The 27,708-nt window shown below is 36.9% G+C and overlaps 1 protein-coding gene across 8 annotated transcripts in view; it reads right to left on the reverse strand.

The window, feature by feature from the left end:
* Positions 1-25,843, reverse strand: part of WWOX (WW domain containing oxidoreductase) — a 511,256-nt gene extending 485,413 nt beyond the window's left edge. For 5 of the 8 annotated variants that reach the window (XM_040570717.1, XM_040570720.1, XM_040570721.1 and 2 more), the window contains exons 1-4: positions 24,806-25,024; positions 22,712-22,776; positions 20,959-21,016; positions 19,787-19,965 (exon numbers count right to left, since the gene is read on the reverse strand). In XM_040570717.1, the coding sequence (XP_040426651.1) occupies positions 19,787-19,965; positions 20,959-21,016; positions 22,712-22,776; positions 24,806-24,987 (484 nt within the window). In that variant the 5' untranslated portion in view covers positions 24,988-25,024. Of the gene's footprint in view, positions 1-19,786; positions 19,966-20,958; positions 21,017-22,711; positions 22,777-23,467; positions 23,487-24,805; positions 25,025-25,587; positions 25,609-25,824 lie in introns of those variants that run through there. The other 3 variants (XM_040570723.1, XM_040570724.1, XM_040570725.1) reach the window with 3 other exon arrangements.
* Positions 25,844-27,708: the final 1,865 nt, after the last annotated feature.

Below are 27,708 nucleotides of genomic sequence, written 5' to 3' on the forward strand. Positions count from 1 at the left end.
AAATGTAGCTGTGTTGTCAACAGAGTAAATCTTTTTAAAACCTTAGCCTCCCACAAGGCTGAGTATTTTATGTGGAAAACTATTTAAACTCTGTAAAGAGAAGCTTTACCTGTCTATAAAAACTTCATTGAATCAAAATACACATTGAATGTGGTTTCATACACCGAAGTTGAATCACAAACATCAAAAACGCTCAAAAACACTAAAGCCTCCAAACAAATTCACAGTAGGGTTAAATAAAAAGAGAAATCAAGATGCTTATGTTAAGGAAGTGCCTAGTTGATAGATCAGAACCACCTCAATTCTACCCATAAGTGCAACTTGTGGAGTTCAAAAAAACCAAAAGCTTCTTTAAAACAATTTCACTTTGAGACCGCAAGCACCAGTATGTGCTGTTACAATGGCACAGCCCTTTCACGAAGGAACATTAACAGCAATGATAACACTTTCTTTCTCATGAAAAAAATCATCATCTCCAGTGGTGAATCTCCCCTGTACCGCAGTGCTGATGTATTGCTGCTGCAGAGCTGATTTGACCCACGCAGAACAGATGGCACCATCTACTGCCACCAAAACTATTGTCATTGACATTGCGCCTGGCTCCAGCAGCAGGCAAAGGGTGTATGACAGCAGGAGCCTGTGCAGAGCCCAACGTGTTGCTGTTGTGTGCTCAATTTCAACTATTCATATCCTCTGGACTTCAAAGCAGGCAGCACCAAAAGAGTTGCGAGACTTGAATATACTTTTATACATACTAGTTACATACTAGTTGTCAGGTTTTTTGTTTGTTTAACTGAGGAACAGGACTTGGAAACAAAACAGAACATACTTGAACATTAAGGACAGCCAATTACAAAGAACAAGGCAGATACTCCCCCAAACATGATAGAAGAACAACATGCTTAAATCTCATATGCTTTGGAACAGCAGCTGTATCAGATGTAAATCCTCTATACAATGGATTGTTCAGCAATTGTTTTTAGAAAACTAAGACGAACTTCAAGCGATTGCCCTGGAAATCTCAAGAGACAAGACCTTCCTGAGGCTGGCTACTCTTGCTGCTGTTGCTCTAGCTGAATGAGCTCTAATTTGACACTCACGAGTGACAATATTGGTTAAGAAATGCATGAGGATAACACATTACAGCACAGCTCTCAGCATCAACAGCTAACCCAGAGGACGGATAGCAGAACTAACAGGAGCTACATGGACAGTAAGTGTGTGGGATTTCCTAGAGGCTTTTAAAAGCCTTCAGCCCTTTACTTACATTGTGCTTTTCAAAGGCTCAAGAATTAACACTTAATTTCAATCTGCATAGTCTATGATCATTTTTCAACCCCATGCTCTCACATTCTTGTCTATCTGCCGTTGACTACTATCAGCAAGGTTGGGGACAGATTTTCAGCTAATTAATGAGCAGTTAGCATCGCTCAATTAATGCCAACTCAACATACACCAGATGAGTATATGACTCCATCAAGCAGTGCAAAGTCCTCTATAAAACAAAGTAATTCAGTGTGTGGAAAAGTAATTCAACAATTTCTTGTTTATATCAAATTGGACAGCATGGAGTCCATTTTGCTTGTGGGGCAGTTTGTAAAGAATTTGCATCAGACATATATATGTTTTAAAGCAACATTTTTTTAATTCCCAAAATAGGCAAGAATGTTTTAATACACAAGAAGAAATTCAAAAACATTTCAGAAAAGCGCACGACTTATCAGCTTCTCAGCCTTCTCCGAAACACTCCGGGATACCTTGGATCTGTCATTTACAACCCATTTGAACAGCAGTGATGCCATCTTTCTTTCCGACAGCTTAGTCCTCTATTTAAAAGCCTACAGGGTTTGTTTGCTTTTAGTTTCTTCAGAATCATTTCTTCCCTTCTCTCCATCAATAGAACAACTCTGGAGGCCCTGAGATTCTTCCCTTGTGCTTCAGTAATGATTTAAAGTGGTGATGACTCTAGCCTTCCTTGAGCCCTATGTCACAGTCAGTTTGAATGTAAACTACAAGGAACTGCAGAAGAAAACCTTCTTCCCTTCCACTACAGTAAACAGCAAAATCAAGTAAGTGAACAAAAGTAGTCTATGGAATTGAGAGTGAAAAGCATTAGCCTGTTTGTATTACATATTTCTGGTCTTTCGTACACTGATGGATTACTTATGGACTGTAGAATAGTGAAAACCAACTCTGGTTTTGTAAGCATGAACATTTTGTACCACTAAAAGTGTATATTACTTTCCCAGCTGTGGTCAGTTTGTTTTTTTCCACTACACTGTTCTCAAACTTTCATGTTACTTTCTGAATTACAGCAAACACCTCTTAAGTTCTTTATAAACAGAAAAGTCCAATTTGCAAAGTAAAGTTAATTTTCAGAATACATCTAGGTTGGTTTTTTGTTTGGTTGGTTTAAACGTCTATATTTTCTTTTAATACAAAATGAAGAAGAGAGACTTATACCAAGTCATTCCCCTATAAACTAGCAGCTGGAAGATCAGGATTTCCCCCCCCCCCCAAATACGCCATTATATTACAAGCAAAAATCCTCCCACTTCCCGTGAAAAGGAAGTTTACTTGTACAATTTGGTTATTCTTGGGAAAGGACAATAATTCTACATAACCTTCATATAGTAAAGGGGACAGATTTTAAAATTATGCAATCCAGAAAATATGAAACCTCAATTAAAACATTCTTGACACTAAGCAAATTTTAAAAGAAAGCATTTCGGCCTCCTCCTTTCAAGGGCAGTACAGCCACAAGATCGAGAGCATGTGTTTAAACAAGTGTACAAAACAAGCGAACTCCTTCCTTCGAGCAGAAGTGATACAAAAGAGAATGTAGAAAGCAGGTTTTTTTTTTTTTTTTTTGTCATCTCCTCGCTATGAGTTTTTTCCAGGAGAGAAGAAGAAGAAAAAAAAAACTCAAACTTCCTCTTGAACTCAGCACAGACCAATACACAGCACTTCAGTTTCACATTGGTTTTAAGACTTTTGGGACAAGGAAAGTATTCTTATTCTATTTGGCCAATATGCTTCTACAGTACAAATCCAACACCTAGCTAGAAAACCTAAGCCATGCAAATGGCTAGCACTCTTGGCAGCGTTAAGCCAATCAACAGAGCTCAGCATGCATGCATCTTTTTAAACCCTGAATATTTTGATAAGCCACAACATTTTTTACTCAACCATCAGAAGCTCATCTGCAACACCGGATTATCATCTAAAGCTCATAGCTGACTTTGTTCTTAAATTTAAAAGTAACAAAAGTATCACAAAACTATTTTTCCAAGCAGATGTTACTTCCTTCAGTCATCCTCTGCTTTGAAAACAAAACCTTCTTCTTGGATCAACAGTAAACTTGAGTTTTAGCTAAAAGGGATGGAAATAAAGAAGGACACAATTTTAAAAAATATATAAGTTTTTAAACATGCAACCTAAATGAAAGGCAATTTAAATCCAGTTTTACTACAAAGGAGAGTAAACTGCAGAAAGGTTAAACAGTGAAGAACAAAATCATCTTTATAATACAAAATAGACTCATCCCCACTGCTACTATCTCAGCAAACAGATGAGTTGTTTGTGACTTTTGAGACCTAATCAAGAGAACTATAAACGGAAAAGAGACTTCGCTCATATGCACCCCTAGATTTACTTCAGCTTGAAAGAACTAAGCACCACTGACAACAGACCAGATTTTCTCATTCAATACAAAGAGTAAAGCAGATTCAAACCTGCTAAAGCAATGAGGAATTTGGAGTTATGTAAGCTGCTTTTCTGGTTGAATACTGCAATACTGACATGTGATTTAGGGAAGAATCTTTTGAGACTAAGACTATCTTTGCCTGTGCTGATGACTTAAGGGTGCATCATCCAACAGATCTTTCATTTGGAGTGATGGCAGCCCTATGTGAATCATCACATCATTTACTTCTCAGAGCCCCAAAAGCACCATGCATTCTGCATCAGAATTGCTTGGCCACAACCATACAGTCTCAATATGGGTATTTAGGATAAAATCTTAGAGAGACATTTTTCAAGTTGCTCTAAATGCAAGCTCTCAGGCAAATAAAACACCAAGATATTAGCAGACTAAATTTTAAAAAGCAATTTGTGTGAAATATTAATGGTACCTTTGCTTCTGTTTGTAGGCACATGGTAACACCACAAATTGGTATTTTTCACTTGAAAGTTTGTTGTTATATGAAGGTACATCCTGCCTCTCCCTTTATGTATAGATTGGACAAAGGTGTTTTTCTTGGAGCTGTGAGCCACAGAAAAAGCCAATGAAAATGAAACAGGATGACTAATGGATTGGTTCTGTTTTCCATCCAGCCAACTTAAAAAATATGCACTCATTGCACATTACACTTTGCAATGTACTGCTCTGGGCACGGAAAGTTATTCCCAATAATAAGCACACTGCCATTATCATTGTCAAAACTCAAGGTATTGTAGTTGATCTGAAGGTATCACAATACTAAATATATAATCCCATCAATAAAGAATAATTTTTATAAAGATCTGTGTCTCAGTTCCTCTAAATAATTAAAAACGTTTCATCTGCGGAAAAAAAAAAAAAAAAAGGTAAATCCATAACTGAAGACACTGCAAGCCAATACAAACAGTGAGTACATGAGGTGCATTCATTACAAATATGTCACAAGTAAGAGCCACAAAGTTGCAGCTGGATCTGGTATCCACTCTAGCTCTACTGCCCAAAGATTCCTGCCAGGTCACTTTAAAAAACACAATACACGAACACAGCTTGGACTTCAGTTTTAACACAGCTGAGAAGATTAAACACTGACAGTTATATCAGCTATCCAAAGGCATGGTCTAGCCCAGACTCAAAACCACATTTCCTATCCCTTACGTTGTAAAGGTGCTACCATCCAATATAAACATTGCAGTTACAGCCAAGAGTTCCTGTCTGGAACAAACCCTCTGGTGAAATGCAGTGCATTGTATCAGTCCAACAGAAGTTACCGTGAAGTAGCATTTTTACCAATTCTCAAGTCATTTGCAGACACAAACACTTGTCATATCTTAGCATCACATCTACAAATGAAGATTCTTCTATTTGAACTTTTTATTCTCAGTGTTTCTTCAAGCATAGAATAAGTTCATGTTTTCTTTTGATTGTCTTTGAAAATGACAGTGTGGCTTCCCGCAAGCAAGTCAGACAGTTTTGCCTAACACAAATCAATTATTGCATTTAAAATAAATATATCAGAATTTGGCTTTACAATGTAATGTTTCAAGAGAATTTCTTAGAGTTCCATTTTTTTCATTTTCATAAAATATTTCCTTTGTAACAGATATCATACCACAGAGGGAAGAGAGGCATCTGAATATGCAGCAACTTGACACGTAGCTTTGAATTTTCTAGAAAAAAAATAGGCTAAAAGTAATTCTAAATATATTATTACCAAGATAAATTAAACAAAAAAGTTGCATGTATTTTATAAGAAACCTAAGCTAGCAACTTTGCCCTAAAATGAGCAGGAATCATTTCAATGTGACTTATATTCCCAATTTTAGTTAAAAAAAAAAAAAAATTACTCTATTCAGAATTACATGTTTATATTCATAAGGGACAAACAAAATATTTTGTTAGACTACAGTTAGTACACTCGTTTTGTTTTTACTGCAAAATAAACACTTTCAAACTAACCACTTAAGCAAAATCTAGAGTAGCAGAAAATGATAAATCTGCTTACAGTGTTAAGTCAACATCAAAGTAGCATCTCAAAGAAACCTAGATGAGATCCGAGTAGTCAAATTTGATGTGACATTCAGACCACAGGATTTCCCTGTAAGTAACCATTCCTGAGTGTTTAGTCAAACAGATAAGTGACCAGGTTTTTGTTTATTTAAATAAAACCAGTCTATACAGGAGTGCCGGTACTTGAACGCAGTATTAAGGAAGTAACTTTTTGTGCATCCTACTGTAGCTTCATTATAACAAGGCTGAGGCAAGCTACAAAGCAATGGCAACAGAAGTCACAACAACCACACACACAAAAAAAAAACATTAAGGATTTACCTAACATCAGTAGCAAATATCAAAGACCAATTATAAAGAGACTCCAGAGTCTAGCTAATCCTCACACCCCCTTGAAGGGTTTGCATTGTGGAAAAGTGCCAGCATAAAATCATTCATAACTGGGTTTATAAAAAATTCTGATCAGATATTTAGAATCAGCTAGGTTATGAACGTGGTTTTGAGGGACTATTTCCTTCAGCTCATCTCCCCAAACAAGTTTTTGGGGCTTTCTTCTCCACTACCGCTATTTTTAAAACACCTTCCCACACAACCTTTCTCAAATAACTGAAATAAGACCAGATAATTTAAGACAACCTTTGACAGTCTCTTTTTTTTTTTTTTTTTTTTTAAATAATCACATTAAAAAACATATTCTGAGTTGAGAGAAATGGGATTGGCAAACTCTTTCTCTAAAGCTGCTCTTTGCATCAGCAGTAGCTTTAGGCAACACAAGAGCTTTTCCCACCAAAGCAAAAATGGAGAAAAAAGCCAGAAGTTGTCTCGTTTCTTTTCAAGTGCACTTCTGTTCTATAAGCCAACAGTATCATAGGTTTCTGTACTGCTGAGCTGAGCCCTAATTAAACATAACAAAAAAAATTAGTTGCATGTTTTGAATCTCCTTTTGGCAAGTACAACAGTGCAATGTTAATGTAAGAAGTAAATTTAATAAAGAGAAATATTTCATCCAAGGCAGAATAATTAAAAGTCATACTGTGCTGTCAGCTAAAGTGCTAGATCCTCCAAGCTTTCTTTAATCTGTAAGCTATTTCATGACAAATACTCAGTTTTATGTAAAGATACTGAAAAAGTACTACAGCATAAATCAGACCAAACTTTTTCTTAAAACAAACTTGATATTTATTTAGATCAGTTGCACAAACAGTTTAAAATATATACCAGACATTTTACAAATAAATAATAAAACAAGGTGCTGTCCTGAACAGTTTACAATTTAGGTTAAAAAAAAGATATCTTAGAGAATTAAATATACATAGCTACACCCCGGCCTAAAGAGCTCACACTCACATTGTAGGGGAAGAAAAGGAAAAGATGAGTGGACTGAACATTAAAACACTGCTTGATTTCTGGCAGTCACTACCCACCTCTGTCCTTGGGGAATGTGAGGTAATACAATTTGCTCAGTTAAGCAACAGAGGAAGATTTTAATACAAGAGCCTTTTCAGGATCCTGTGAAAAGAACTGAATACAGGAAGGATGCAGTTCATCGCTCTTTCTGGTGCAAGCAAAGAGATAGCTAGCAAAGGGCAAAATAACAGACTTGTAGGTTTGGGAATGCACAGTCCTGAGTTACCTCCGTAAAATCCTACTTTTTCTGGATTAGATGTTATTCAGCATGGGTACCAACCTCCCAAGGTTCAAAATTGGCAAACCTTTTGGGTGTGCTTTAAACTACGAAGGAAAGAGGGAGATGGGAAGCTGTTATGTAATTCAAATGATCCATCATGTGGTTCCGACATACAAAGTAAGGCAGGAGATGGAGTTCTGAAACAAAAGATGAAGAACAAGAAGAGTATTAACAAAAAGTGTCTATACACAAAAGCAAGAAGAATGGAAAACAAGCAAGAACTAGATGTCATTAAAATATAATGTAAGGCCATGGGCAAAAAAAAGTCCAAATCCTCTTTGCCCCAGTTTCAAGTAGGGCATGAAAGCATATCGTGCATCTTCTCCCACCACAACTAGGGTGTATTTGTGCAGACGAACACATTCGAAGGCCTGTTTGCTAACAGCTGGAACACTGGCAACCCACCCAAAATCTGAAGGATTTGTGACTCAATCTTCTCTAGTAAACAGCCTATTAAAGCCACATTTTTTTATTTCAAGATGTTTTTTCATCTTCCAAAAAAATTGACCTTGCCAGTTTGAGGAAGGGGATGTTAAATACCAAAATACATAAGCTTATAAAATCTACATCTGTAAAATACAAAAAATTGCCAGGGGAAAAAGCATAGAAAACATTTCAAACAACCTACTTACTGATTTTGTGACAGTGATACTGTACTCTAAAATCGTTGAGTCACAACATTATTGTGAAGCAAGTTAAAAAGCATTACTTCGATTGCTAGCCAGGATCAAGCTGAATAATTCACTCAAGATCACACAGAAACCAGGAACTGGGAAGCCAGGAAATTGTCCAATTCCTGATCTCATATTCAGTCTGCTTTGTCCTTGACAAGCTCCTCAGGTAAATGACTCAGTTTGTGTACATCAGAGTCTATTAAGTGATATTTGTTCATCAAATTACACCATACACCATTATAAAGCATATTTCTGCCTTACATTCTTGATACATAAATACTGCTGAAAAACAAGTTAACAAATACAAAACCAATCACAAAGTCTAGGTCTCTATTCCTTGGACTACATTAGATTGAGAAACAGATACAGTTAAGATGCCTTCTCACAGATCCTAGACTTCATTCACCTAGGATGCCAAAAGTATGCTGCCAAGTAGGTCATGAACAGTTTTTACGTGCTCTTCACCACGTTTCAGTAAACCAAAAAATAGTTCGAATTTACCTTCAGAGTTAAAAATCCTTCAACAAGAATAAGATTTATACCTCTCAGCAACTGCTTGCAGCTGGATACAGGCCCAAACAAATACTTTTCCAAAGAGCTTTCTTTACTCATTTCTAGTTGCCGTATTTTCTACACAATATCTCAATTACTCATTCTGCTGAAGAATTAGACTCGTTCTCAAAAGTATACTTTCTATCCCATAACAAAACAATCTGATTTCCATTTCAAATTGGAATATGGACATTGACATAATCTGTAAACTTTGGTCAATTACTCTAGCCATAAATTGCTATATATGTAGAAACAAGATTAATCACATATTTCCCAAAATCCTAAGTAGCACTCAATGTCTGTAGCAGAAGCAAGAAACACTGCTCATGCTTGTTGGTGGCAGAGGTTTATAATCAAAACCTCTCAAGGTTCCTGGATCTCTGAACACACAATATAGTATTGTTCTCTAATTTGGCTGTGTTGGAAGGGAGTTACAGATACTCCTTGCAAGTTTTTACACAAAACATGAATTTTTGCCCAAAGGCAGCTTTCTGAATAACCATCACAAAAACAACCCCCCCCTCCAAACTTTATGGACTGAAGTTTAGATATCAAAAACAAAGGAAATCCAATTAAAGAATATCTGATAAAGCTACTTAAAGAATAAATAATGAGGAGGCAAAAGATATCGTCTACAATGATATTGTAACGTAGACATTTTTTCATTTTTTTCCAAGCAACATTAATTTCTCTGAACCTCAAGTTACAGTGTATGCAAAAGAAGTAAAGATATCCAAAAGTGAACTGTGACGGTTGGTTGTTTGCACAACTACTATTACTGTAAAGAAAGTAGGACAACAACTAAGAAAAAAAATCCAACCTTACTTGTTATTTCAGTATAAAGAAGACATTAAGAATAGTAACTTACAGACAGCATCCATAGTAGCTATACTTAAATGGAGAATAAATGTACAGTATATTACTACAAAACCATTCAGATTTCAAGAGTCAATTTGTAGGGAGTTTTCTGAAGCAACAGATAAAGTAGCAATAGTCACTGTGTAGAATACAGGAAGAAACCAAAACCAGCTACATGTTATAAACACAAGAAGTGAGGCTATAGAGCTGAAAAGAAGGCTACAAAGATCTCACATATTAAAGATAAAAGCCTATTGAAAACACGGGGGAAAAAAAAAAGGAAAAAAGATCTTTCACTGAGGAGGAAAAAAAAGGGAAACAACAGGAAGGCATATGACTGTGCATGGTCATTAACAGAACCAAGAACTGCAATTATCATTAAACTAAAAAAAAAAGTCAGAAGATGAAACTGCTTTTGGCTTTGCCTTCTCTGGGAATCATTAAATACAGCCAATATCACATTTTTATTTTCTTAAATCACATCTTGTCTTTTAGAAATGTTTGCATATTACAGATATTAAGATGAATGTAAGAACAGTTTCTCATAGTACTATTCTCTCATATTCTATGATTTTGGTAAAATTCTGGCCTCACTAATTTTAATAGGAGTTTTCTACTGACTTCAGCAAGGTCAGGATTTCATTCTTCATCTCCCCAAGTTCTTACCTACGTCTTTCACTTTCTTCTTGGTGGGGATTACTGTTTCAGACTTGAATTTCAAAACCTTATAAATCCTTGACACAATCAATCACGAGGAGCTTAAAAGGGATGCAAGATACTGCAAGCCTTACTTTTTGTGACCTTACTGCTTGGCATAGGTATAGATACTAAGAATTTGTCACCTGATTAGCCAAGAACAACACATCAGTTAATGTACTTGTTACTGCTGTAACTAGAGTTGACAGTATCTAGAAAAGTTAATAGATGTTTGGGAATAGACTTCCATTAGAGAACAGTATACATTTATAAATTTCTTCTGTCCCCACCATCTACAAGCATTCCAAAAAAGATAAAAATGTACATCTGAGATTACTTAAACTCTTGTCATGCAATCAGCTTCAAAACATGATGACACAAGATGATGCAGAGATTAAGTTCTGTGTCAAAGACAGACAGACCAAATTATGCAAAAAGATCTTTTCATTTTTGGACTATGAAATATGCAGCATTATAACAAGAAAAACCTTTGTGAAACTAAATATTTCAAAAGACAGGAAAACGATTAAGTTATATTGCAGCACATTGAAAAGTCTTTAACTCTTAGACAAGAAAGTGAGCACCACATACAAAGGCTCCTGTTCTACAGATATGTTATTCCCCTGTAAAATGAATTCCAGAAAATATAAGCACAGGCGTATAGTCCAATCCCATCATTTGTGAAAAAGATTCTATTACAAGTAGTAATCATTATTGAACCTTTCCGCTCAGATGTAATTTCTTACATGTTACAACAAGTTTCACATGCATTGTGAATTTCAGCCAAGGTTGATGAAGTTCAATAACTTGGCTAACCAACCATGTGTACTACTCATTACAGAAGTAATAAATAGATTCATCAAAATGTTCATATTGCTTTTTCATGTCCATCTGACACCATTTTCAGCTTATTCGGGAAGAAAAATAAATTACGTAAGTCCAAGAGGACCTTTTAATATTTACAGTATGTAACAAGCAGACAGTAGCAGCCTTATGTAAAACAGAGCAATGCTAGTATTCCACAATATTAAGCCAGAGTGAAAACAGAGCAGTGGTACTCATGAGAGACTCGATCACTATGACCTACCATAACTTTCAGAACACACACCATAAATTAAAGTCACAAAACAAGAACCCTCTTCTGTTGAGATTATTCAAAGCCTAAAAAAATAGCTTTCAGTACTTTAATTGTTCAAAATACATCAGGACTAACCCCTGACTGACAGCTACTAACAACCATGAGGAGTTAGAATGTCCACAGGCACTTTACTTTCCCCTCCATAAACTGTGCTTTTCTATACCAATTACCCACATAATGTACTCTGGTTTAAAAAATAATAATAATAATAATAATAATAATAACAACAACACACTGCCTGCAAGATTCAGCCTCTCCTGGAGAAGATCTGTACTCCCATTCCCCCAAAAGCTTTGGTATAGCAAAATTCATACTTACTAGTACGTTTTGGACTTCCACAAAGAAAATACTTTTAAAAAAAAAAATAGTAAAGTAAGCTTGGATTTTTAAGACATGTTTTTTTTAAAAAACAAAAAAACAAAACAAAAAACTCCTCTACAGATATCTGTAGTTTAGAGAACAGGTATTTCTGTGATTTAAGATAATCAATGCTGAGTTTGGTCCATGCATGTGGATCACAGTACTTTAAAAGTAAGCCTCTGATTATTCTGAACTATTTTTCCCTGAATTCTTCAGTATGCAAGCTGTTTTTCCTCATGAGAATAAGTCTATAGATGCCACAGTACCAACATGAAATCAAAAAGAACATTCCTAAATATTTGATACAGAACTCTATTAGGCTAAAGGATGACTTTTTCCTCACCTTCCCCACCCAGCCACATTTTAAAAGGGCTTAAAACCAAACTTTCAGTGATACTGGCAAAGGATGGCATGAATACAGTTCTAAAAAACACAACTGTGCTGGCAGAAGGTCCTGCTGTAAAAGTTACATCTGCAAAACTATGTTTTTTTCATGAGAAAAAAGTTACCCAATAGAGGTTATTCTATTCTGCCAGTGCAAAGCATTCATGCAACTGGCTACACCCTGGCCAACAGTGCTTCTCTGTTAACACACTGCACTGCTTGTGGTAGTGAAGCACATGATATATGCAGCATACGATTCACACACACAAAAAAAAGCTACAATATACATCAAAGAACAATTCTATCATGCTTTCAAAAGCGCAGAACTATTTCATGAAAATAATGTCAGGGATAGCTAGGACTTGCCCAAGAAAAATAATCCAAGGTGATATAAATTGGTCTGTCTGCTTCACAATAAGCTTTGAAACCAAACATTCATAAATAATACCAACTCCAGTTCGCCACATGTGAAACACTTCCAGCATGAAAACATACAACCATGCAAAGGCTGTAATAGTTCATTCACCACAACAAGTCATGCTGGTTAAGTGAGAACACAAGATGCATCGCAGCAAAGCTCCAGTACTTCTCTTCTCTCTGTACATCATGCTACAATAGAAATACATACACAAAGTCCTAATAAAAACAGGCAGAGGTTTCAACTTACTAATCTACAGGAATAAATTTGTCTTTGATTCAGACAAACTCTTTTCATTAAATGGGGGGAAAAAAATCTAGATGTTAGGAAAAGACCATTCAAGAAGTACTGTCACAAGTCTGTTCCCCCATTCTGTACCCTGTTTTTCTGCTCCCAAAAGAAAAAGGAATGCAAATAATAGGCAATTACTGAGGGGAAAAAAAAAACACTAATTATCGTTTATTCTCCATTATAAAACATATCAAAAAGAGGTTTACATCTAAAGAGATCTTTGAGCAAAGTAAATAGAACTGAGAAAGATAACAATGCAGACCAAAACCAGACAGATGTATTTTCTCTTAGAGATTATTTTGTCCAATAAAAATTATCCACCAAATACAGGCTGATTTTTTTCCTGACTGGTAAAATTCAGGTGCTACAGCATAAGACAAATTCTAAAACTACACGTGAAATCAATGTGAAACTGAAGCAGAGTACTGTCTAGCTGTTTCTTTGTAGAAGTTCTGCCAGTTGTATAATTTTAAAAACCATCTCATCTGAAAACAGAAGAGAGAAATTATAAAATAAACTGTGTGCTTTCAAAGAAAAACAAACATTTTTCAAGGAAAATTTGTGATCTAGTTCAAAAACCAGAGCTGAGTAATTCCTCCCTGACAGATTCAGACAAAACGTCTGCAAGCTTAGACCACCAAACTCCACGCAATACAGTTAAAGACAACGAACATACTTAAGACGGTCAGACTAATACTATTAAAATGAGAGTACTCACTGGTATTCGTAAGGGTCTGTTTTATTCCTCCCCTATGATCTGAGTTTGACTCATTTGAGACCATTCACTGGTTTAATTAAGATTCAGCAAATGCTACCATCTTTGAAAAGCAAGCCTCAGTAAAATGCTATATTGTCCACAAGTAATCTCTGCATGTTGTGCAACTAGAACAATTCTCCATATTCACAAAAATCTCTTCACTGTAGGTACTGGGCAATTTTTTACTTCTTAAGAAATTAAGGTGTTCTTTTGCATAAGTACTTCTCATCTCTCTCCATTCTTGATCGATTTGGAGCATTTTGGTGAAAGCTAGCCCAGCATGCATTGGAGACTTTAAACGATCTTAACAAGAAGTTAAAAGTTTAAGCTACTACACAAAAGGGGAGCAAAATTAAATAGACATTACTTAATTGGCATAAGAAATGCAACAAAGACTGACCACACCTACAACACCCTGTACAAGGGAAGATTTCTGAATTAGATGCAGGTGATGCATTGAAAGGCATGTGATAAAATTATGTAGCTATGCAATTTGCATTTATCACAAAGGCACCACCATGGTTGAATAAAATCTAATAATTTACATGTTACCACGATGATTAATACTAAGTTAATTATCAATTTTCCTATTGTAAAAACATTACCTTCTACAGTTTCAGTGTTTAGCTATGCTTGTGTGCATATGCAAACTCCCACTGCAATCAACTATGACACTTGATACTTGGAATACAGCTCAATAAATAAATCTACAATGCATTTCAATTCTGTTCTGATATTTGAGCTCAAAAAAGAGCTTTAGGTGTAATTCTCTTAACCCAGTAACACATACCCCATCTTCAAGTATTGGTTACATTTGTTTAAGGGGATGCAACGGATGTAGCATCAATCAGTTTTAAAGAACAATGAAAGAATGTAGCTACTAACTGTATTTTAGTCCTTAACAAAAAGGAGAGGTTGCTTTGCATTTCCTTTGTTTGTAAAAGTACACTTTATTACAACATGGCATTTTCTGCTAAAATTTACTAATCATTTTTAGCTGTAACTTAAACGTCTAGGGTTGGAAAAACTAAATGGCACGCTACAAGCTAACTTGCACATATTTTTAATTATTAACTATGTTAAGCTAACTTTCCACATGAAATATAATACACTAGTCATCAATAGAAAAAAGCTATGGGAGACGAATAGAACAGGAAAATGGCTGTTTATCATTCATAAATTAGAGGGCCAGTTATCCAAAACAGTTTGATAAGTCATAAAGCAGATGTTTAATTTTGATAAATTATAAGCACACCTCCCAGCCTTTGGCATCAGTAAAAAAATAATAATAATAAAAGAAATTAAGCTAACCTCTCACACCAGAAGTATACGGAGACTGAAAACTCACTGAAGCAGCAACTCACCTTTTAAGTACTGATTAACAGTACCCATTATACAACTTTTCTCCTGGCTAAGGGAGAGCATTTCACAGCAATAAAAGTGCCAGATAAGGGAGAATTCCATTTAACTAAATGTTAACTGACAATTATTTTGAAGCAATAATCTAACAGATTTCAATTATTATAAAATTACAGCGTCTATGGTAAAGCACAATCAAGAAAAACAATATAGTAAATAACATAAGTGAAGCTTCTGGATTTTCTTCAGCATTTGAAAAATTCAAGCTGCTCAAAGCCAAAAATATTTTTCGTTTTCTTGAAACAATCTGCGCTTGATCTGGGCATCGCTTATAAAAAATGATTAACAAATTTCTTTTGACCTTCACATAGCGAAAGAACAAAATTAGACTTGAAGTTTGCTTTTGATAACACAGTTCTGTGACAAAAGTCTTGGAAAAATATTAAAGAGAGTAACTTGTGGAATCTATCCAACTGCACAGAACATACATATTTTGCCCTTTCATAATATACCACAATACTACTTACATTTTGCCACTGTTCATACTCTAACAGTCACAAAAGGTTAAATGCAACTGTAGCCGGTATGGAAAATAAAACAGTTTCAAGGTCATGTTGCTATGTGAATCTTAAAAACAAACAGCAATATATACAGAAGACACAGACAGTAGTGTAACTAATGTATTTTTCTATCTGATGTTAAAATCAAAGATTCTTTAAAAAAATTTAGTTAACAAGATTGCTTACACATAGTTGAAAAGACCAAGGCTTTCTACAAAATAAAACCTACAGGAATAGCTGACATGCTGTTTAAAACTTTGAATTCTAGCCCCGATAATTAAGAATATATAAACAAGGAAATTTCAGGAGCATTTACTAAAAACAAGAAAAAGCACCAGGTCGCTTTTGTTTAACATTTTCAAAGAGCAACAGAGCCCTCTAGTGGAAAACTTAGAAAGTATGGTTTCACTCCCAAGAAGCAGGCTGGAGAAGTATTCTCTATAACTTGATGTTGAGACCTTTAAAACGAAACAAAAACACACGTGCAAAAGCACATGCTGCTTTAATTGTTCACACTGATATATGTCTTAATGACTTTAAGAGAACAAACTGCCAGTTTACAGTACTCAAATTTAAATGTACACGGAACAAGAAACTTTTAAAACCAGAAGGACTGTAAAACTGGAGTATTTGGTGAGAGTCTTATTTTGTTTTACTACACCGACCGGCTTTATTGTGAATAAAGTTATCTTAATTTTCAATGTGATACTCAGGCTAAACTTGCTTTGGCTTAAAAAGAAAGATGGAAGAACATTTATACTGCACTGTTAGAAGAAAAAAGCAATTAATTAACCTTTCCCAAGTTGCTAATGAAAACTAATGAATTGGTAATTATTTATTATTCTAAATTTTTTTAGTATACCACTTTTCTACCACTTTTTGCAGCAATTTGAAGAACTAGGTTAAGAAAGTGGGTATGTGATCTAAGAAATTCTTACAGACTATATGCCTATTCAGTAATGAATGGAAGTTGCCAGCACATCAGAAGCTGAAAATTGAAAAGGACTTAAGTGGGAAGAAAATACCAGATGAAGAAGTATAGAAAGCACCACTTTGTTTCTGTATACAGAACGCTGTATACAGTTACTCTAGAACAGCCTGCCTGAATTCTTCATAATTTTGTATTAGCATGAAGTAACAGAAACTTCGTAAAGAACTACAAACATTTTCTGATGTGACCTGAAGAAGCACAGAGCAGAGGGAGTCTCCCAGTTTTAGAGGCACACTAGGAAATATAAATGCAATGAAGTAACATCTGAGAAGCTAGTATGCGTGATGCCATTAAAACATTACCTCTGCTGATGGCTGATGACATCCAAATATTCCCTTAGTAACCAGTGTCTTTGGAGTATGGGGCAATTTTTCAACTCCTTGGAGGGAAAAAAAGTCTTGGCAAGCTACATTAGATTCCTAGTATCAGACTGACAAAATCAATTACAATATCATTCTATAGTTTGCTGATCTATTTTTAAAATTTGCTATCCTAAAGCAGCATATATGGATAAATGAAAAAAAATAATTTGTTTATCCATCTTGCATCAGATCTTCAGCACTTTCCAAATGATCTTGAGCATCTAGCAGTGCAATAATTCAAAATGCACTTTTCTCCATTTTCTACCCCCTTACACCTTGATCTTTGCTCTACCCATTTTGAAACTTAAAGCTTCTTAACAGTTACAGCTCCCATTAAGTTATTTTCAAATATATCAATTAAACTAATTTTGACAGTAATAAAAATGATGAGTTAAGTACAAATGTACAGGTGAAATATTTTCTTTCAATCACTTTCTACTTCATGGACAGTAATATTTCCTTGGAAATATTCACACTTCCCTCTCAAAAAAAAAAAAAGCATGCTGGTGTTGTAAAAGCACAGTAATTGCTTATTCCTTCAAATACTGGGGGAGGGAAATAATAAGTCTAAAATAAGCAAAGAGTTTAAACGGAATATCTACAACACAAAAGAGAGCACAGAACTGAAATCCTCAGCTAACCAGGAGTAAGCTCTAAAATCAGTTAAGACTCCGCTCAAGCTAGCGATTAGTATTTCCACATGGATTCCTTAAAAAACAGTGTAGACACACTAAAGCTCACAGGAACTGCTGCATCGGAATCCATTACACGATACAGACATGTTCAAAGCAGTTTGCTAAGAGTTCCATAGTTACATAACAAACGTAAACCCCAGAACTGCTTTCTTCTTAATCCTTGCCCCATAGCAATTGGTAAATAATGTCTAATAGAAAGCCCAAAACTACAGCAATATTAAATGTATCATGATATGCAAGTTATGTAGGCCATAATATCATCTTAATCACTTGCATTCCGTACGTCAGCTTCATAGTTTTGGATTCCTTATGTCCTAGCCTCATACAGAAGTACATGCTCAAGGCTTATTTCACTAATGCTTCAGCTGTCCTTGGTATGCCGCTGACAAGGGGTACAAAACAATAAAACAAAGAAGTGTGCATAGTTCTTAGTGTCTGTAATATAGGTCAACTGCATGTGTGTGTAGATACACCAACAGAGCTGAACCATAGCAAACAAATATTTTTGTCTAAGCGTGCTTACACATTAGTTAGAAGAAAGAACAGGCCAAAACCATAGCATGCATACTACTTAGGCAACTGATGAGTTTACTCAGCAGGTACCAATAAACAGCAATTCTTTATTATTTCAGATGCTCTTCACATGTTACAACTTGTTCTTATAGTCAATAGCCACAGGCAAAAAAGATCTGATGCAAGAATATATTTGCTCACTTGTGATCATTCCAGATTATGAATTAAGGGAGAAACAGGGAAAAAAAAAATCTTGACAAAAGCATCATACACCTTGGATTAATCTTTTGACATATATGAAACACTTCCAGCTCACTCAGCAAGTCTGAGCAGTAGCGCTTCTTCTGCTGAAGCCCAGGTAATTCTTAAGTGTTCTGAGACTGCACAGTTGCATACAAAGCAAATTCTACTGCTGGACACAATCTAAAGACATGCTGTACTAAAAACGTGGAATGTAAAACTTAGTGAAAAACACAAATTTCTCACTAAGTACAACACTCGCTGCACTAACTGCAGTGCCAATGTGTAGTATCATATCTTGCAATGACTGCAGGATGTATGCTGGTTGGTAATGCATAAATTGTAAGCTACAGTAAAGCTCTACATTCTTCATCTGGTTCTTGTGGGATAACACTCTGCTTTTCCAGTGTCCTCACAAATGCATTAAGTCAAGACCCTGCTCTAAAAAGACATCAAATAGTTTGCATAAGAGTTTTCAATATTCATGTAGTACCACCAAAAGAAAAATGCAAACCACGAGAGAGGAGCAAAAAGATGAACAGTTATCTAGAATTTAGGTGGATCCCATCATTTACCACTGAGATCCACAATGCGACACTAACCCACAATGGTGTTTTAAGATTTGTGGCTCCTCCACAAATTTAAGCCACAAACATAACATATCCTGTGCAGGTAGCTGACTAAAACTTCAAACAGCCTAGCAAATTAAGTTGGAGAAGAAATCTTGTCTTCTCAGAAGAAAGAGAAAGGCCCCCAAGCACCACAACTTTATTTTAAAAATGAAACAAAAGCAGCTAATAAAAATCTCTCAAATACTCACCAGCTATAGAAATATTATATAACTGATACCTAGGCTAAATGCACCTCTAATACTATTTATAAACCAGCTTGAACAAGCTAGAAAATGGAACTAAGAGAGATTTTGGAAGGACAAACATCATTTTTTACCCCAACGGAGTACCCACTATGGCATTCCAATACAAGTTCATCATCAAGTTGAAAATACCTTCAGAGATAAGTGGCCTCCTTAGAAAGATCTTTACCTGAGCTTACTTGTTACCATTAGAAAGTTTTTCTGAATACTTTATCTGAACTCCCTTGCAGCAATACAAACCTTACTCTTTGTCCTCGCCACTGAGACTAAAGAAACTATTTACTTCCCCTTAACAGCCACCCTTAATAATAAGATGTAAAATGCCTCCATCAGTACTTTCTAGACAAGAATCAGTCGTTTTAAAACTTTGTCATTCCTGTGGCTCTTCTCTAAACTTCAGATTCCCTACACTTTTAAAAAAACAGTACACAAACCTGGACAAAGTTTGCTATATTAGAGGGTTTATATGAATGTAATGCAAAATAAGTTCAAATACCACAGGGTATACTATGTATATCATAGTATACATTGTATATATGCTATGTCCTTGTATATATAGTGTATAGATACAAGGATACAACTGATTACTTCAAAGTAGCCTGTAAGATAAAGATTCTCATATTTTACTGTACATGTAATGTTAACCTACCTATTCCTGAGTTTGCTCCTGTGATTATAACCACTTTTTCACTTAAATCACGTCCCTGAAGTATTTCCATTGCAGTACTGTTTCCATCGTATTTTTGTCTAGTAGGTGGCTTTACTGGATTATCTTCAACGGTAAAGGCCAATCTTGGGTCAAGATAGGTAGTTCTTTTGTTTATGTGGCTGTAAAAGAACACACAAAATAAACTGCTTTGACCCTTCTGGATTTGGATTTTAAATACATTTCAACAATTTCAATTTATTATTTAAATGCCCCAAAATAGTTTTTCCCAGTTTTGTTAAAAAAAATAATTAGGATAAATTTAATCAACCCTTTTCCTGATCGTGATAGTGTCTATTAAGAACGGTATACAGATAGATTGCAATCCCATTCTGGACTTGATGTGAACCACTAATATATAAAGGAACATTCTGTTATTGGAAAAAACACATTATATTAGGGAAGACATGTTCCTTAAAGAGCTTTAAGAAAGGGGTCTGTACCACTCATTTGAAGCAATATACCGACAAGAAATGTAGCTCAGTACTATTTTTTTTTCCTCCTTCAAACAACTGAAAAGTTCAAATCAGCTACGTAAATAGCATGATCTGGCCAGGTTCACCTCTCTATTACAAAGTTTTAGCTTTCTTCAGACAAAGAGGCTACACTATTTTAGCCTGTGAATATTCTTCATTCTGCCAAGTCAGTTTAAGATAAATATTCCAGAAAGAAGACATTCCAAGAAATCTCCTTCTGCTTCTGTGAACTTCTCTCAGTCTTCTAAAATTCTCTACTAGCTCTATTCTCTTCCTCTTTTTTTTTCCTGTGCTTTACATTGCAAGTGAGTCAGAGGCAGAGCAATTCTGTTTTCATCTTTTATCTTTAAAGCAATATTGCAATGTTATCAGCCATGAAGTTCTGGTTATGTTTTTTAAGTTATGTAGACTTCATTCGTAAAGTTACATAAACAAAACGAACTACATAAACTACATAAACATTGCCTGAAGATCAATTTGAGTTGCAAGTCACTTCGATCTGCAACCCAAGCTAGTATTTCTTTGTACATGAAAGAATTCAGCAAACCACAAATGGATGTTTAGGCATAGCTAAATCTGTAACATTTACATACTGATTCTGAAGTTCTATTTACAAATGTCTTACTCTTACATACTTACTCTACAAAATAAACCTGTCCACTTTCATCAGTCTCCTGCTCCCATCCATATGGCAGACCTAGGAAAAACATAGGACATTACATTTTTATAGGCATTAGAGTACAATGAGATTTGAAGTTTATATGATTTCTCAAACAGATGCTGGTGAAGTTTGCATTATTTCTGTACATAATGCAGCCACCTGCCGCACTTGAATATTGGAACTTGAAACAAGGAATGCTTTGTTAACCACACACACATGCTCTCTAACACAAGTACAACCTACAGGAGATCTGGTACAACTGTAATGACCGGCATATTAAGTATAATCTGGAAATTCTGTATACAGATTACTTCATGTTATAGCACAAACCATCCAAACGTGACCGCGCTTCTTAGCATGTATACGCATACAAATGCCTATACTGCACACAGTTTTATTATCCAACCCTGATGAAGTAAATCACCAGAATACTCAACTAATGTAGGAAAACTTGTATATAGCACACACCAAAAATTGGAGGGTAAGAATTCTGAAGTGGGTATGGGATATGTTAAATCAAAGTTGGAAGGACAGATAAAAGAACAAAACCGATAGATCTTTAGAAAGTCCTTCTGAAAAATACTGTACAGAAGTACTGAACAGACAGTATCTGCAGTATTTCTAATCCTGGCTAAACATATTCAATTACAATTCAATCAGCCTAAGATCTATTGAGAACATTTGAGTTATAGTCACATTACCAAGAGAAATATGGCTTGTCAACAGAATAGTCTTTCCTCAAGGGCTTTAATTCTTCTCCAGAATAAAACAAACAAAGCATAAATCAAAAAACCTCAACTGAGTAATAATAGAGTATCACCTGGCATATCCTTTTACAATGGCCACTTTCCCTTTTCATTACTCAAACTAAGCATAACAGGGACATTTATATTGTTAACTACATAGTATCACCACATAGCATCAACATACTCAGTGTTACAGTCCTGCACCATTTATCCATCTACACAAAACACTTTAAATGGAAAAGCTTTGTCTGCAATCAGTATTTTTTAACATTTAGTTAAGCTTTTCCACAAATATCCAGTCAGTCAACCTATCTAAAAAATCATATCAATGAAGACAAAGCCTTATTTTCTCCAAAACCACACTCCAACTCAAATTAGGTAGGGCAGCATAAGTTTTTTTGGCTTTAATTTCCAACCTTGCAGAACCATCCCTAAGTACACGATACAGAAACTTCTGGGAAGATCTGATTTAAGGCACTGATCCAAGGCCCTTAAGAAGTCATACGCCTTTGGAAGAGTCCTGCAAGAGAGGCTAACTTTTTTTCTGACACAAAAGTTCAACAGGGTCAGGGAAAATGAGTAAAAGCGGAAACTAATGGGACTTCCCTCTTTGTCAGAGATATTCTTTGATGGGCAGTTACAAATATAATCTAACCATAAACAATATCTAATAGACACTGGGCCATCAGAATCCAACCTCAATATCCCAGCCTGTAATGCGTCACAGTAAAAGAATCCCTTTATCCTGGAATTAGTACTTGGGCTTTATTGAACAATACAAGAAAGCCTTATATCTGCAAAGCAATCAGTCTACACAGACACAATCACAGAAGTTAAACTCCACTGAAATCAGATGTATTTTCCAAGCTCAGCTTGCCTAGGTGATTAGTATCAACTAGAAGATCAATATGAAATCTAGTTCCTGCATAAACTCCAACTGATGTTTGTAACATAATTCACTTCATTACAAAAGCTTAACACAAACCTCCTGCAACACGTTTCCTCTTCCCAGACTTAGGATGTTCCCACTGTGTTTTTTCTTCCAGGTGACTGTAGGAGAAAAAAAAAAAGTTCAAGATTAAAAAATTGCCTAATAATGCTTTTTCTGGTAAAATCCAATTTTTAATAGAGTAAACAGAGCTTTTTTAATACCTTTTTTTTTTCTAAAAGAATTTATCAGAAACTAGTGGAAATACTAGAAAGTTTTTAAATAGCAAAAGCACCTTTCTAAAATGTTTGTCTAAGAACAAAACATTTGCAAGTTGTAACGTAAATAAGCCTAGATTTCTACACAAGCAATCACAGCTTCAGACAAGAAAGTTTATTCAAATGCCCTGAGTAACAGACTATTTACTTAAAGGAGACAATAATGCCATCACATCTCATAATTCAGAGATCTTTTGTTCATTTAAATAACTGCAAGAATTAATATAAAGTAACTACACCATAAGGCTTTCTTCACCAGAGACTAACAAGCAAAGTGATGTGCACTGAAACATGACCCAAGGTGCTGAAGTCAGCTTGCCTATTAAATTTTTTTTTTTTTTTTTTTTTTTACATCAGGGATTATTTGTAAGTGTCCCAAAACTGACAGTTGCCCAAGTCTGAAATGCAAACTAACAGTATTATTGATAGATACACAAATAAGCAGTAGACTACAGATCAAGTACAAACAGTAGTTTATACACAACATATGAAATATGTTTCAGATAATAATTCAGATAATAATCATGCTGTTCACCCCCACAGTAAGCAGTGTACAGCATATTCTACTATGGGAAGCACTGGCGGCAGTCTGAGATTCCCTAAGCGTATCTGTGTGACCTGCAATAGCACCTGAACTTCAGGACACTCGTATACTACAGATATGATGCCAAGTTCCTCCTGTCTGATGTGCAATATATAACCAAATTATCACAGTCTATCAAACAAATGTACGCCCACTGAGCTTTGTTAACTGGCCATGCACACAGCTGACTCATCACAAAGAGCTTTAAAAATCTTAAATCAAAGTAATCCTAGCTAGGTTTAAAGTTCATATTGTCGATGAGGCTTAAAAACACATTTCCATACTATGCTGAGTTAACACAGAGCTTATACGGAAGGCAGCAGCAGTACAACACCTTTTCATCTCACCTATTTCAGACACACTGGGAAAGGTTCTCAGCTAGTAAAGACGTACGGTGCCATTAAGTTGAATAGAGGTAGTTCATCTTCACAACAGCTAACTACCAGACCTACTGAATTAATGTGTAAAAACTACACATAGCAAAAAGCAGTGTTTTTTTACTTTGTAGGTTTGCCACTTTTACAGTGACTTGTTTTTGAAAGAGCTTTTGAAGTCAAAAGAAACTTACAGGAACTTGACCTAAGATAAACAAATGTCTAGATACAATTTGCAGTGTTTAAACACCAGAAACTGAAAAGTGCATTGCCCTTTGTGAATCAGATGCTGGAAGGAAGAAGCAAACCCACCACAGGTGAGACTGCAGTGTACTTCTCCCTCTTTTTACAGGAGTAAACCTTGCAGCTTTAAACAGACTGCAAGATCAGCATGGATATAGAAACCACAAGAGAGAAAATACTTATATATGTTACCCACTAAGCTAGTTAACCCTACAACACATCCCCTTTTGTGACTGGTGAGGATGCAATAACTTCCAGTGGCATAGCTGACAGTGCCAAACGCACATTTTGATCTCCTGTCAAAGCTGTAGCACACTGAAGAGCCAAGGGAGAGCGCTTGTCACGTTTCGCTTCCATTGCGTGCCTTCCTTCTCTACTCCTGCAAGGGGCAAAACTAAGAAACAATTCTTTCTAAGGCCCCGCTGCCCGTGTGGATAAGTACTGATGCCAGAAGTGCGCTGCAGCAGCCACGACTGCCTCACGACCCTCCGTGCCGTGCCCAGGCCGGGGCTCTCCTGAAGCGGGCGGCGGCCACGAAATGGCGGCCCCAGCCCCGACCCCGCGCTGAGAGGATGCCCCGGTGCGGTGGTGTTAGTGCCCCGATCTCCTCCACACGGAGCCTGCCCCCGGGCACAGGGCTCCAGGCATGCTCGACCTCCGGCCCGGCCCTTACTTGGCGTAGTAAACCCAGCCGTCCCTGGTGGTGCGCTCCTCCCAGCCCGGCGGCAGCTCCTCCTCGCTGTCTGTGTCCTCCAGCCCCGCGTACTTCAGTGCCGCCATTAGGCAGGGGTCAACCCTCAGCCCCGCTCCTCTCTGCCCGCCCGCCTGGCAGCGGGCGCCCGGCGAACGCCCCATTCCGGCCGGCCCTGCCAATGGCGCGGCGCGGCGGCCCGCGAGTACCATGGGAGATGTAGTCCGGGGGCGCCGGGCTGTGTCTGGGGTGGCGGGAGCCCCCCTCTGCCATTTCCGTGTCGCGCCTGAGGAGGGGAGCGCGGCTGAGCAGCGGCTTCACCCTCGGTCCTGCGGGTGTTTTGTGTGTCACGGGGCGTCTGTCCCCTCGGGGACCCGGGACTGAGTTGAAATCTCCACACGAAGCTGAGGTGTTGGGGGTGTGAAGCGTTTCTAGCCATCTGTTTAGAGAAGCCGCAGAACTGTGCCACAACGAAGCCCCAGAAAGCAATGAAAAGTGAACCATTCCTTAAACTTTTTGCCTTTAGTGGTGCTTAGGTGAAGTTGTAAACCATGGGATGAGCTGCTGCCTGGCACCTGCTGCTTCTGAGCTCTTGTCCCCATGCCCAGGCTGGCTGCCATGGCTGTGGGGCACCACAGAGCCTTGTCACCCCTGCTTTTGGGGTCGACATCCTCAGTCCTCACTGCGATAATCAGAGCACCTCCATACTGCCCCACTTGGTGCAGAAGGCCCGGCTTGTCCATGCCTCAGAAGAAGCACCTCACCTTGATTAACAGCCAAGCTAGCTCATCCGCCTCACTGTGCAGGCCCCTCTGCCAAACCGGAGTCATCTGGGGGCACCAATGTGGCCAGCTGCAAAGGCTGCAGCACCGCAGGTTAGTGGGTTGGCAGACACTTATGGGATCTTCTGGCAGTCAAAGAAAGGCCCCCTTTGTGGCTGTGACAGGTGAGGCAGTACCTCATCCATTACCAGCTGAGGTGGAGCATGCCCACTGACCTACCTCCGTGCTTTTGATCCCGCACTCATATGCTGACAGGTTCACATCGATTTGTAAAACCAAACCCAGCTGTGAGCATTTGTAACTACATCTTCCCAATGTAGTCTTTTGCAGGCGTTCTAAGAAAATAAAATATATGTATATGGTGTTGGACAGAGACTGTAATCACATGAGGCTGCAGCAGGTGGCAGTGCAACCACACCAACGCACTACAGCGCTTGGACGCCTGTGGGTAATATTTTGATGCACTCTTTGAGACACTGACCTGCGTGGCTCACTCCCTCCCCACTAACAGCATGCGTGTCTGGCTAGAAAAAGCAGCTTGAACATTCTTCTGTCCTGCTGCTCCCATCACTCTGCAGGTTCCTCTGAGAAATTACACCTTCTAAATCATCTCTTGCTAGGGATAAAATGTCATGCATCATCAAGAGCCAATTTTCATGCAGGTATTACTGGGAGTATTAAAATTCTCTTAGGCAAATATATTCTCATAGGAAAATATATGGGGAGGGAAACTTCAGTGATGTGATCACTTCTGGTCCAGGAAGCTGCTGAAATACTCCATAGGTGACCAATTGGAGGGATGTGCCATGTTCAAGAAAATAGATTGTCTGTATTTGAAATACAAAATTAAAAATAATAGAATAATAGACATAATCCAGAAGAAAATAGATTAAGTCAATATTTGAAATACAAAAATAGTATTAATCTAGAAGTAGTACAGTAGGAAAAGCTAGTTGTTGGTTTTCTTCCTGTGGCAGTCTCTTAGTATTCAGTGTCTAGTATTCCACGAATTGTGCTCAGTGGGAATGTGGAAATCATTTGTCAGACAGTCATCCTACCCTAACCATCTGTATTGCATAAAGTATGCATTATGTCCTAAAGGTAAACAACAGCACTGCAGTATTTCAGTGCTAAGAGTGTATAATGTACTCTAGATTAGAAAGAAAAATGGAATCTTAAAAGTAGACGTGTATTTGTGTATGTGTATATATGCATTAAATTAAGCCACTGCCTTTCATGTAAAAATATTTATGCTGTGAATGAAAAAGCAAAGGCTTTGTTTGACAGAGCAACATGGATATTAACAAAATGTCTTGAAGTCCCTACTACATGAGTAATATCATACCACATAACCCTATGGGTTTATATTGTTCTCAGTGCAATTTCACTTTCTATGAAAACATTTGAGAAACTACTACACACTTCCCTCTTTGAAGCTTCAGAATCAACAGAGACTCACAGTAGTTTTAATACTTCTCAAAAATGTTTCTTCCCCTCTAGTTTTAACTACCTCCTACTTTTCAAGAGGTTTTCACTGGGAAAAAAAAAAAAAAAAAAAAAGTCACAAGTTTTGATAATTTGGTGACTCATTATTTACCTAATTGCTTTGAAAAATGCTGAAGTTCCACCATGTATTTCAATTTGAAATTCTGGCAAAGGGAAGATGCATTTTCTTTCAGAGAGTTATAGAAGTTCTTTGCCACCTTTTCAGCATTTTCCTTTTACAGCGATTACCCGCATTAGTCATATCTAGTCTATATAGTCAAAATTACATCAAGCAACTTTAAGCAGACAGATGAAATTTAGGGACGATTTCAGAGGGGGTCTATGCACGTTCGGGTCCATACATACTAAATTGCAGAACTGGTTCTGTAAGGTTTCTCAAATGCCAGAAAGCAATAGCTATGGCTTCTCTAAGAGCAGAACTGTACCTTTAGGACACAGATTGAGGCCTGTAACATTTTTACCACAAATGAAGGTACTTCTTCTGATCTTAAATGATAGGAGTAACACAGCCTTCTATCTTGTCACTTCTCATCAGCTCTGTGGGAAAGTAAGAAATTGCATATAAATTGGGCAAGTGAGCAAACTTACCTTTGAGTT

Source organism: Cygnus olor, chromosome 12, assembly GCF_009769625.2.
Source record: "Cygnus olor isolate bCygOlo1 chromosome 12, bCygOlo1.pri.v2, whole genome shotgun sequence".
Taxonomy (NCBI): domain Eukaryota; kingdom Metazoa; phylum Chordata; class Aves; order Anseriformes; family Anatidae; genus Cygnus; species Cygnus olor.